The sequence below is a fragment of the Nomia melanderi genome, chromosome 10 (assembly GCF_051020985.1).
Source record: "Nomia melanderi isolate GNS246 chromosome 10, iyNomMela1, whole genome shotgun sequence".
Taxonomy (NCBI): domain Eukaryota; kingdom Metazoa; phylum Arthropoda; class Insecta; order Hymenoptera; family Halictidae; genus Nomia; species Nomia melanderi.
The window spans coordinates 15538830-15552648 of NC_135008.1; the positions used below are offsets into that span (position 1 = coordinate 15538830).

Sequence of the window (13819 nt, forward strand, 5' to 3'; positions counted from 1 at the left end):
TTGAAAGTTCTTTTTTAACTACCTATAAAATTATTTAAATATGTAGGAACCATTCTGTTATCTGAGAAATTGGATATATGGGTTAACAGATGCAATTCAAAATTTTACGTGTTATGGAAAGATATAATCAAATATTTGCTCGAAATAATGTAGGAATTTAGCAATTCAATTAATGATGAAGTATCATTGAATAAAACTTACGTTAATAATTTGGACAATATATTAAAATGATAATAATAGTTTTAATGGAATTGAACAACTGAAATGGAAAAACAATGATGTAGTAACATGAACATAACTTAATTAATATTGTTTTAATTCAAACTTGAACTTTCCTCATGACCGTTTAAAGTGTTGACGATGACGAATAAGGCCCGCGAAGAGCAGCGCGATTAGGCCGAGAAAATTAACGGCAAAATTAAACTTTGTCAAGGTCCGCGAGTGATTCCGGTTAGAGAGTTTAACATTTCTTTTCGAGGTTTTTGCATTAACTGATTCTTTGGGTTTTCCGAATAGCGTCTTCTCTTCGCGTCTTTAGTTTTCGGTTTTTTTATTAGTTTTCACCCTGAAGAAGTAGGACACCATACAGACACCCCCACAATCCAGTGGTGGAGGAATCTCCTCCTTCAGAGTGAAACGCGCGTAGTTCAAGATGGCGGAGAGTCAGGCAAGTTGGCAGCAAGGCGCGTGTCCATTGACTTGGTCCAACGAAAAGAGCCCTCTGATTGGCTGGATATTATGTGTCCGAATGCTAGACTTGTCCGTGTGAGTGATCGTGTCCTTGGCGATCAGTAGCCGTCAGGTAAAAGAGGAGCCACACAATGACTAAAACTTTCGGCACGTGTTAAATGAATTTACGAGAAGCTACAGCCTATTCTACTGTAAGTTATAAAGGAAAAGTCGTTATAGCGAACAATGAATTACTTCCTGCCGGTGCAGGAAGGGCAGGAATTTAGAAAATCTTTAATAGACTGTGCCTTCTCGCTTCGTGATTATTGGATTAGATCCTAGCAGCCGAGTGTAAAAAGCTAGAAATATTTTGACCAAGAGTCTAGCGCCCGTTTAACCTTGTGGAATATAACGGTGCCCCCAATGGTGGTTTTCTGTCGCCGGCAAATGTTACGCGACGTAACAAATATAATTAATTGCATCGTTAGTAAAATTTGTGAATGATTAATTAAATGAACAATGTAGCAACTTATTTTTAATTAATATCTTAATTAATATCTTTTCCATTACAAAAATTTCTGAAAATTGCTAAATAACAACATAATTATTAGTATTGTTTTCTTCATTATTGCACAGTGTATCTTAATTAGATAGGAACTAGTATTCTTAAGGAAGTCAACGACATATGATGGATCTTCGGAAGACCATCAGTTAACTCGGAAAATTCGAAAGACTCTGGAAACGCTATTGAGAAACTTTCAAAGCTGACCTTAATACCATCATGAAATCTTCAAAACCTTTGGATATTAAGATTTCTGATATTTTGGATCTACTGAGTGATCATCAAAGCTATTTACTCATCGTAAAAAACATAGACTTGTAAGAAAGACCATCGGATGATCCATAACATTATTTAGATTTCCAAAAATCTTGTAATAATAGTTAAAAAGGATCAAAATATGTGCGACGTGGCATGACAAGGTCAAAACCAACTAAATGTGTACTAGTGATTAAAACAGTCTAAAGTAAAGCTGAATCTTTTACACTTTTGACGTCCCAAATCTCAAAGCTCCGAAGATTATCAACCATAAACAAACAAAGAATAAACACCAAATTCAATTTGTATTTAGACAAGCTATTTTTGAGAAGAGAAGAAATGGCCCAGTTGTTTAAAAAGAACTGTTACAGCATAAGTGTTATTGATATCTAAGAAAAGATAAAATATATTTATGAAAGAAAAATATACGTATATAAGAGGAATAGTTACATAGATTTCTGTACAAGATTCAGTATACCACTTAAGAAAATTGAAAATATTTGACAATTTTAATGAGACTGGGTCATTATAATTGCACGAGCGATCTCACTCAAGATTATTCTATATTTATTGTACTCCCCTATAATATTCCTAGGATTTTATTATAGACAGTAATATTACAAGAAAAACTAAATCAATATACAAATTCTTCTCTCTGTCCTAAAAACAATTTCAAGTCATTGTTATTTCAGCTGTCCTCAAGTTTATTAATCAGCCGTTGCTAAAAAGATATTGTACCAGGAACACTCGAGAATCGGCAGTGGAATCTACTTTGTTCGCGATTGGTTCCAATATTCGCCATCGGGCATTGCGTTTCTCGGTGTTGTTTTCTTTCCAGCTGTATGACTCCGGTTTCTATTTCGTTCGAAATCACCCTCTATTTCCACCGAATAGCCGTATTCGGGACGGGCGTGCAGGTACCCACTCCTCACAGAACCCCGCCGTCTAATGCAATTTACCGTCTAGTCCGTGGAACAATCGTCAATCGGTACAATTCCCTCTCTTCCACCCTGTCCCCTGTCTCCATCCCTCGCGCTTGATACCCGTGTCCAGACTTTTCCGCATGGTGGCCAGTAATGCGTGGAACGATGGCACAGCCATTGCCACTTGTGAACGGTGCTTTATTCAGATCGAGTGTCAATAACGAAAAGCGTATTATGCTTTGTGGACTCGGTAACGAATGGCACCGGTAAGTACAAAAGTACTGCACGAAACACTGAGCCCTGACGATACAACATCGTTAACAGATTGATCGAGCAACGGTCGCCGGAATTTTCCAATCGTTTGACTCTCGTTTCTTCTTTCATGAAACTAATCTGCAAATAACTATTCTGTTAAATATTAGCTGCACAGGATCTTACTTTTTTATAATTTTTCGAAATAAATCTTCGTTTGAGGGTGTATTTGTTGTTTTCAAATACAGCGATTGCGATAAAATATTTATATAATTTTATTTATTACTCAGTTTTTAGAAGATAAATAATGTTTACAGAAATATTTATGGAATTCATCGAAATAATTTATATGTAGATGATACAAAGATTACTTGCATCCTTTATAAAACTATTTGAAAAGGATCAGATCTATTTGAAAAGGATCAAATTTTAATATGTAAACATAAAAAAAATAGTTTACTATTTATTATAATATCTAACTGTAATTCTGAAATTACTTTCCTCAAATTGTTTTTCATTTAATACGAACATTTTTTACACTTCTGGTGAGTGTATTACATATTCTATGCATTTATAACATTCACGAAGATTTCAAATGTTTCATCAAGACTGTAAAAAGCACAATATAAGATCGTATATGCCACATACTGAAGTCTAAAGGTAAACCTTTATATAATTGTATATAATGAATGAACACTGTTGTTATAAATTTCTAAAGCGTCACGGTTAATAATAAAGAAAACATAACATAATAAAACCGAAAAATATGAAATTTGTTTGTCTGAAAAAATATAACATTTTATAATATAATTATCAAAGAATTCTGTAAAAGAAGTTATGATCTTATAATATGAATATTGAATAAACGGATATGAATTTTAAATTAGAGAAGTAGATAACAGAAGTACACCAAATTTTAATGAGCAGCCTTATAGACGTACGCTCAGGCTATATGATATATCGCTGTGAACGCATTGAAAATTTGTGTAGCAAGTCAAAACCATTTCCGAAATGCCTTGTAATCATGAACCCCTTCGAAAGGAACAAGCCCATATTTCGCTTATGCCAATATTGGCTGCCACCCCGTTGTATTATACCAGATTATTCAATGTCACGTAGAGATTAATGCCTTGCCTAGATTTGTATCAATAAAGCGCAGACAAAAGATATTTGCTTTGGCCAAAATTTGTGTTACGGAAGTCCTCAGTATTATATAACGGTAACGAAATACTCTCTTCTGAAAATTAGTATGTTGACTGCCAGTCTTATACATATGCCTATAACTTTTAACGTAATTTGTCACACTTATGTTATATAATACTTTAACGTAAAGGTCAATTTCAGTATGTAACCAAAAATTTTCGTCACTTACATGTACCTACATTGAATCCCTTCAAATTCAATTTACCTCTATAAATTTATTTATTTGACACCAACCGTACTGGGAACCGGTCAAATGAACGAATTTAAAATTCTAGGTTTCTTCGTATATGTAATTTTAAAATCAATTCCTACATTGTCCGGTTACTCAGTTTTTCAATTTTTGCCTTTCTTTTTGTTTCTGTTGTAGTAGGCGATTAATTAAACGCAAAGTTAACAGAATAAATGTAAATATATTTAAACGGTTACACGGTACACGTAAAGAACCTCGACGCCTCGAACGTTCACATAAAGTGAATTACAACGACTGAAAATAAAACGCACGAGGCGTTCTTCCGCGGCATTTTGAAAAGGGTCCGAACCACTACACTGTTTTCACTACAAAACATTTATCATCTAGTTTGTTTATCTTTACTTTATGGCCAGTTGTTTGATTGGTTACGGCAGGAAAAGTACCGGTACGGTTAGTGTTAATTAAATAATTGTTTTTGAAAGAAATTTACTTATTTATTAACGTATGTGATGAATATAGCAGTGAAAATAGTATTATATATAAATACAAATCAACATTTATGAACTTTAAATTTTACACAGACATTAAAAGCACTTTTTGCACATTTACGCACTATTATGTAATCCCTTAAAGAATGTAATAATAAATGTAACAATAAAGACAATAACGAAAAGAATAATATTTATAACGACATTCTTTTTCCTTGAATTCATAAATACAAGGACTTTATAGTTTTATCTTAATTTCATAATTATATTGCGTATCTTTCTGCAAGTTTTAGAATATATTATTAGGTAGAAATGTAAGTAACTTTGGTTACGAGTATGAACATGTTCTAATTCTAAAAATGTAATCATAACTTATTGAAAACGCACATAACTGTAATAAATAAGAAACCATTCCCTGTCAACATAAATCCATTCTTATTATTTCACGTCCTCATAAAATGAATAATACAAAAAATATTCACTATATCTAAACCTGTTTAGGTCACGACACAACAATTAGATAAATAGAATTATTATGCAATATAAAATAGTTTTTCCCAACAGATATTACAAAAATCGTTACACTTTAAATACTTTATATATTTTTTCTATATATTCCTATATAAATAAATTTACGTATATTCTATATAATTTCACACTTTTAAATTTCCGCTTAGTGCACAAAGATACTACTACTCTTATGCTACTCAAATACTACTCATAACAATAATAATTCGTTTCCTACCCTTTCCTTGAACTCCCAGCATCAATCAAAGATTCATTTTACTAGAACAAGTTCCCAGAGGGCTCGGCTTTGTGACAAGTTAAGGGACAGATGAATGCAGCTTCCCGTTTCCTACGTCACAGTTCGCTCTACTAAAAGCACTCCGGGCCACTAATTAGAATTTGAAGGGGATGGGTACACCTTTCCGAAGGTACGAGCCTGGGAGCCTCCTATCGAAGAGCCAATACGTGATTTCAGTACGGACGGCCGGGTAGTCCAGCCAGTCCGGCTTTCATCTGCGGTTAACCCACGTTAAAGCATTTCGCGTATATTCCTGATATCGATCGACACATAGGCGGTATTGCCCGGCTTTTGCTATAACCCCGACTACTCGTCCCCAGCGAGAAGAAACCGAACAAAAAACGTAGAAGGAAAAAACCGTGTAGGCTAGCGGAAGAAAAAACGGGGAAGAGCCCGAAGAAAAGGGGAGACCGAGAGGAACAGGTAGCAGGCGGGATGAAAAAGAGGTTGAACAAGTATTTATGTGGTATAATGAGGTTAAATGTTAAATCGCAATATTGTTGCAGTCTTAATTAAGCACTTTACGTATTTAAAACTGCAGAGCTTGTTTCACGGGTCATGAGAGATTTATAACCTGTTGACTGGATGATACTTTGGCTACAGACGTCTGTTGAAGTAGAATAAAATATGGCATTAATACTATCTAAATGATTTAAAGTACTTTAATTTGAAGTGTCGAAGAAGTTATGATAAGATAAAATTAAAAAACTGTTAAACAGGTAAATAAGAAAACATGAAATAATTATGGGAACTCGAAAGGCGGTTCCTTTCCAGACAATAAACTAAACATCACCCAGTTCCGATGTATTTTTGGACAAATATAATTGTGCGTCATGTAAAATAGACAAAACTTCGGAAGATTCCAAAATGTCGCCATGGCGTTTAACAATTCTCTTAAATTCCTTCAGAAAAGTTTGATTCTCCACAGAAACCCGCAATCTACTCATACGCTAATATCCAATAAAACGTTCAAACCCCGTCGATACGTAACCCACGTAAAATTAGTTTCGCTACATTAGTACGGAATTCAAATGTCACAGAGATCCATATTTCACCCCCGCAGAACCCGACACAGAGAAGCACAAGGTACGCAACACATCGACGTCAGCCAGTGGACCCGCAGGATACGACGCGAGCCTCCACCGCGGCCCGCAAAGGGTGCCTGAATAGCTGTAACCGAGGGCTTTATGATAGCAGCAACAGGATCTTTATCAATAGAAGGGGCGCAATTCCAGCAGCTCGATGTTGCGGCACAATGAGCGTACGCGAGCCATACGGGCAATAAAATCAAACGGCCGAAAACTATTCAAAAGTAAATCGACGGATGCGCAGCGCCGCGAGCGAGTGAGCGGCGGGGCAGGCAACAGAGCGAAGAAAGAAACGACGGGGAAGGGTCACCGAGCCGGTAGGACGGGTGAAGGGGCGCGTAACTGTCGTTTCTGGTATCATCCGCCGTACAAAGCCGTAAAGTACGGTGCCCGGTTATTTCGGTCAATCCTCGGAGAGGAGGCCGTCCGGAAAATATTCACATCGATCTGCACCGAGTGACCTCTCTCCCGCTTCCTACCCGCCACACGTACACGCGCAGCACCTTTCACACAAGTGTATACGACGATTCGTTCACCCTGACCAAAACTCTTTCTCTCTCTCCGCCGTACCTCTTTTCCGTCACCTTTTTTTTCGTCGGCTCTCGGTCCGTTCACTCTTTCCCTCCTGGTCCCCCCGATGCCACTGGTCGCATGCTTACACCCTTTCCGTATCTCTTTTTCTCTTTGATAACACATACGATACAGCGGGTGTACTCTGTACGAGCCTAGCAGCCTCAAAGTGCTCTTTCGGCCGGGCCGCGCTCACAAGGGCCGAGTCAACCGCGTCACTCCTCGACTACGCGGAAGGACACAAAACGGATCGGCGAACCGAATCGACTATAAATACCAGCCACTCCGACCGGATCGCGACAGTTTTCGGCGTAAGCAGTGTAGGTAGATGACTTGGTGTCTAGCGGACGGTGCACACTGCGGCCGCTTGTCAACAAACCCTCAAAATTCAATTATTCATATAACGAAAATCGCAGGTGCTGCTAAGTAGCCCCTGTTATACTAAAGGATATAAAGTAAGGTTAATACTAAAGTTATATAGAGTTGTTTTTGGTATTGATGCAAAAAGAAGGATCTATTCTTTAATACAGAACAAGAATCATAGGCTATTATTTGCAACTGTGGTTGGGATAGCAATTTTTATTTATACCAAATAGAAATTCTAATAACCACCACAATTGCAGCTAGTAGGTGTAAAGGGTGCAAGAGGAGTCTTTCGCTGTGAGTTTTGATTTTATAGTTTTTATTGGTTACGCGTAACCGTATACGAATAGCAAGTTAACATCGTAAGAAAGATGAGAATTGACCAATCAGACCCACATTTCTCAGCCTAGTCATCAAGTGATCTCCTTGCAGTAAGTAAGGGTGAGTAGGGTAAAATGGAATACGAATGTGTTTCGTAGATGATACTTGTGCACAGATGTGCGGTCAAACGCGAACTATGTCAAGGACTTATTAGGTCTATGTCATGCACCATAAGCTCGATATGAGCTATTTATCTAAGAAAAACATTGGTGTACCGTTTTACCTTACTCTCCCCTACTTACTCGTCACTGACGGCCGATTGTTCAACGATGGAGACTATTATCACGGAAAGGGACGATAAGGCTTGAGCCACTTAATCAGGTCTCGATTCGCTCTTGTTTCTCTTTGGATTTGATGAAATATTCTTCAGATTATTTTAATTAAATTTAAAATAACAATGCATATATTTTTGATAATATATTCATTGCAAGATCATCAATAGTTTTTCCCAGACAGTATATAAAAGTTTCATGTGTTTCATTATACAAGAGTTACAAGCAAATCGGTATAAATAAATATAGATTAATAACCCCAATATTATCATGTTTCCTATACATGTAAACTTGGAGCATTATCTAAAGGTTCAACCATTCAATCGTTGTTTCAAAATAATTTATTATTCAAATAATCATTTTTTAAATATTTTTTGTAGACAATGCCCATGTTTGGCGCAAACTACACAATTCTCGGTTTTTAAAACGAGTAGTCTATTCGCAAGAATATTTATTGACATACCGATGAAAGAATCAATGGAAATTGTAATTAATAAAATGGTTACAATTTTCTTGTTACAGAACCAAAAGCGGAGATCCTGGGTGCACCAGATCTGTACATTAATCGAGGAAGCACTATAAATCTCACATGCATAGTCTGGCAGACTCCGGAACCACCAGACTATATTTTCTGGAACCATAAGGACGCTGTAAGTATCTTTCATTTTAAACGAATAAAAAGGAAAGAGTTGAAACGAGTTTATTTTCCACTATGGTTCGTAATCGAATTGAATCCAGTGAAACGTACGGTGTTCATGATGCGGAAACAAGTGCGAACAGGATTACATCGCGAGACAGTTCTAACTGACTGAGAAAACTTGTGCGGGCGTCAACTCTTCCGAGGATAATTGATGATGATCATAGTTCTTGAGACTTCGTTCTACGATATCCCGAGGCATGCATCCGGCTATCACTGAAATTTCAGTTCTCTGATTTAATGAAGTTACTTCGAAATTCTCGATGCGGGACACGGATCCATTTCTCACTCACGATGATTTTATTTCCTCTGACTGCCAGTTTGATCGAGAATCCATCGGGAACTTTTATTAACCCGTGGTTTAATAAAAACTTTGGATCCGAGTTCCTTCCTGATGCGTCGCAAGCATTTTGTTTCTTCGTATTCATTTCTGTACTTTATTGAAACGGTTTCTCGATTTTTTACCAAGCGGAATTGCAATGTACAGGGTGTTCTATAATACGCGATTCGATTAATAAGAATAACACTACACACCACAATTTGTTAAAATGTACAATAAATTTTCCTATAATATTTTTCAAATACACCATGCGCTTATCACATGTATTACATATATTGATTTTTGTATTAATTTTATAGTTCTTAATTTTTCTTTTATTAATTAATGTAGTAAAATTTGTAAAAATAATGCTATAAAATTTATTTAACAACTCTGCCAAGTCTAGCAATATAAATAGTACACTTACTTAACTTTGAAGACCGTCATTTTCTCATAAAAATGGTGGTTCTATTTTTTCAAATATATCTGTATATAGTATGTAACGTACATATTTCGTAGAATATAAACCTCAAAAGAGACTTTGCCGATCCTCTAAAGTTTAAGGGGCTCTACAACTTTGAAAACCCAAAGGAAAGTCCCCGTTAAAATCGGATATAAGCTGATTTGATTCTGCTGGATACGAAGTCAAACAAATTTTATCATTTTACAATTTTAGGTAATAAGAAAACATGAATTTACAAAAATTGTTACTCTTTCTCAATTACTTTCTTTAATTTTCTCTGTAATCTTTATCACCTAGAGGTGAATGAATGATCAGAATCACTCATTTCCTTTAAGTTTCTAAGGTTATATACTCTTTTAATGCAAAACATAATCACGAGTATACCACATTTTCGTACAACCTGTACAATAATAACTATAAATCTTGCGGCACGGCCATAATCATTGATCACAATTAATGTTTCCCTCAGAAGCACGCTATTAGCCCCCTCCAAGGGTAACAGTACTCTCTGGAAGTATCTAAGTATGCGTGAACATAAAAGAAGTCCATAAAATATCGTAGCACCGTCGAGTGTTGGCGAAAGGAGAGCCAATAAATTCTGATAAAGTTGAAGCTGGCAAGTGGTAAATTGTCAACGGTGGCACAACTGATAATGGCACATGGGAGACACCATTAGAGGCATTAAGTCTGTCCAAGAGCTCCGAGATTCCCTGGCGCAAATACAACGAACAGATACACCGAGCGTTAAGATGAATTTCATCGCACGTGACTAACGTGTAGAACGCTAAACATTCTGGAACTGTTAACGAGACAACGGGGATTGCGGTAATTCGCCGAAGTATAGCCTGACTGTTAATTGAAACGGGACTTGACCAAATTTGCAGAGACATTTAGACAAATATGCGGGACAATAGTACGCGCCATAAGTTTAAATGTGTAACTGGTCCTAAATGAATACATTCCTACCATTCTCTGTATATTCTAATTAGTTGCATATTAAACGTTCACCAAGCCTGTTTAATTATGATCAACTCAATAAGGAATGCTGCAAGGACTGAAATGCAGTGAGGTAACAACCAGCTCATATGAGACGCAAGCTTAAAATCAAAACAAATCAACATAAAACAGAGGAAAACATGAATTTTAATACAAAAATGTTGCAGTCGGGCGAAGAGAATGTTGAATGATTTCAATCAAACTATTAATAATTTACTTAAAATTCCCTTGAATATTCTCCTAAGAGCAATTTAGATTTAGATTAATTAAAATTCCCTTAGAATTCTCCTAAGAGTCTTTCTGACTTATCTATAAAATCCTCGCCAGATTTCGTCAAACTAATCGCAATTGTTATAAATTAAAATGGAACACCTTCATCTAGAATATTTATTTTCTGACAATTTTTTTTGTTTCCCAAGCTTATAAATTAATTCTTCACGTCTCCATTCCAATCTTAAAATCATTCGGTATTTTTCATTATAGGTATTTTATATTACATCGATATGTTCACAATTCTGGTGCAGTTCCACGATAAAAATTGTTCCACGATAAAAATTGTTCCACTCACAATGATCAGGTTGCACAGTGCGGCCGCCTATGGTCAAAATCCAAAAATTTAACTATTCCCTGGTTTAACTATTAATGGTTACCAATCTGTTGCTAAGTAGTCCCTGCTATACCAAATGGTTTTTAGTTCAAAAATTAATGAATAATAACCACTGTTCAGCACGCTCAAATAGTGCCCTACAGACATTCCGGGTTTACCGTGTATTTATATTTTTATCTTACATTCATTATTCAATACATTTATACAGATTTTTAACAATCGAAAATATTCTCCAAAGCATGATGGGATTTCATATAATTTCGTGCAAATAAATTCCGTTTCTCTATTTATATAACATTGGAATCCAAACGCAAAAAGTCCATTGTCTTTTAAAAAACTTTATCATATCTCTATAATGTAAAAAAAAATATAACCATCATATGTTTAGTTCTATACCTTACAATTTTTGTCTGAAGCATTTTTTTGTATCGCTCATACTTTTTAAGTTATTGAATTTTGTCCAAAAAACGGACATTTGACCACACCGTGGGCTGTCTCAACTTTCGGCGCATGATCATTATTGACGTGCGGCAATAACAAAGGACGGAAGCGAAACCGAATGCAACGTAGTGATACGGAACTATAGAAAATTTTGTTTTCTATCGTCACGTCTCATTTCATCGCATTCGATCTCGGTTCCGTTGTTTGTTATTGCCACCCCCGAATAACGACCACGCGTGAACGAACGGAGCGGCCCGAATATCGTTACTAGAAGTATCTCCTTGCCTCCCTGACTTTTTAGCTTTTAGAACAAGGAAAGTCTTTTCTCCTTCGGACTATAAACTATCAAAACTTCCCGTCTTCCGTGACAAGAAATTCGCCATACAAAATCCATAAATCATACAACACCGATATCAGGATCGAGGAAAACACGAAGCGATCCTTTCCGACGTGACGTTCTGATTTCGCGAAGACGCATAGATTGATGGGAAGAAGCGGGGTCGATGCAGCTCGATGAAACACGTCGGAGAAAGTTTCGTGTGTCGCGTCGTCGCGGGCTTTGGGAACGATAAGGAGAAGTGCTTGAATCCTCCCGGGGGAACGAGACGAAATTGCAACTCTTGAATGATAAAGTCGACGGGATTGATCGATCCATGGCCGCGAAACATTTTCCGGCCGCAAGGAATTCTCCGAAGTTCGACGGGGTCTCCCCTTGCGCTCCAATAAACCGCAACCCTTTGATTTCGATTGAATTTCGAGACAGGGTTTCTCTGTCGCGTGTAGTCAGGAACGTGTGTTTTACTCGGGTTGCCGCGTGTACCTGCTGATTTGTCTACATGCAGATGAGCAACCACCGTGCCCGTAGAAAGCTGCATCCTGCCAGCGAGTTTCACCGTACAAATAGATGACACCAATCCAGTCACAATTAAGTTGACTTAACAACTCGCTCATCCCCTTTTCGATAGATATCCATGGATGTATCCAGTGGTCCAAAACTCTCTTGACCTCTTCGAGGATATTGTCGCACAGGTATTGCTGGAAAATCACTTGAAACCTAGGTTGAGGAATTCGACTAATTGATCAGTTTTCATTTTTTCTTACTCAATTCTCTGTTAGCTTTATTTCTTCATTCCTGATATTTTCAATCATTCATTTTCTATTCCTCGATACGATTACACATAACCAATCAAAGCTATAAAGCTGCAAACTAGAAAGACGCCTCTTATTCCCGCACCACCTCGTTAGACATCAAGTCATATCCCAACTGTACTTTGAAGATAAAACATTGATAATAGCACAATAATTTTTCACCTAGATCTATGTGCAACGGAATAGAGTTGATTTTATTTTTATAGTTCGAAGGAAGGAGTAAAACTACGCATAGCTCTTGGAATAAAATTGAAATAGATCTCTAAGGGATAATTAACTTCATCAGTTTTTACACTGCTGAACTCGTATCTACTCAAACAGTAAAAACTGCAATTCACACTTTTACTGCAATATACGCGGCATTGCACTTTTACTTACTGGGTCCAATGTCGCATATACGGCGGCAAAATCATTTTATTTTATCTAACTTGGATGTTACGGTAAGTAACCTTCAAATACTCTTGATTCGTTAAGGATCAAGAATTAATTTTAATTGTAACGCTGATAGCGGTACAGTGCAGCTCCCACTTCTACAGCGGCGACCGCAAGCTAAAAGTACACAGGAGCAAGGGGACTCAGTTGCATTCTCCACCTCGGTCCTTCCAGGAAATACAGTAGCCGAGCCTTCGCATTCCCAGGATGTTTGCATTCAAGAATCTCTTATTGTGCGCACAATAAAATCAAATAATGAAGTGTGTACTCATCAAATATACACGAATGCACTTATATTCTAACGATAAACTAAAGCGAAACGAATAGGTACATGTTTATCTAACAAAATAAATAATCCATCATTGAGAAAGATAGCACCATTTAGAATTTTAAGATGACGTGTATACTCGTCAAACTCAGTTAAGTGGTTAAAGAAATTTTCCGGGTCGTTTCTACAACTGTCTAATACTACCAGGTAGAGAAATCCCCACTATAATACTAACCTTCTAACCGGAAATGTTTTCCGAATTGGCGAAAACGTCGTCACTTCGTTTCCAACCTATGAGACAGTCAATCCGACTCGGTAGTCAACCGGCAATAAACTGTGTTATCCACAAATCGTATTTCGAATCCTTCGAACGCACTTCGCCGACATTAATTTGTTAAACGATCATCGGACCTCACGACTCATTAT

The 13819-nt window shown here is 36.8% G+C and overlaps 1 protein-coding gene across 4 annotated transcripts in view; it reads left to right on the plus strand.

Moving 5' to 3' along the window:
- LOC116428714 (zwei Ig domain protein zig-8) overlaps positions 1 to 13819 on the plus strand; it is a 755717-nt gene that overhangs the window by 697447 nt on the left and 44451 nt on the right. For all 4 annotated transcript variants that reach the window (XM_031980718.2, XM_031980719.2, XM_076371223.1 and 1 more), the window contains one exon: positions 8544 to 8671. In XM_031980718.2, the coding sequence (XP_031836578.1) occupies positions 8544 to 8671 (128 nt within the window). The remainder of the gene's footprint in view (positions 1 to 8543; positions 8672 to 13819) is intronic.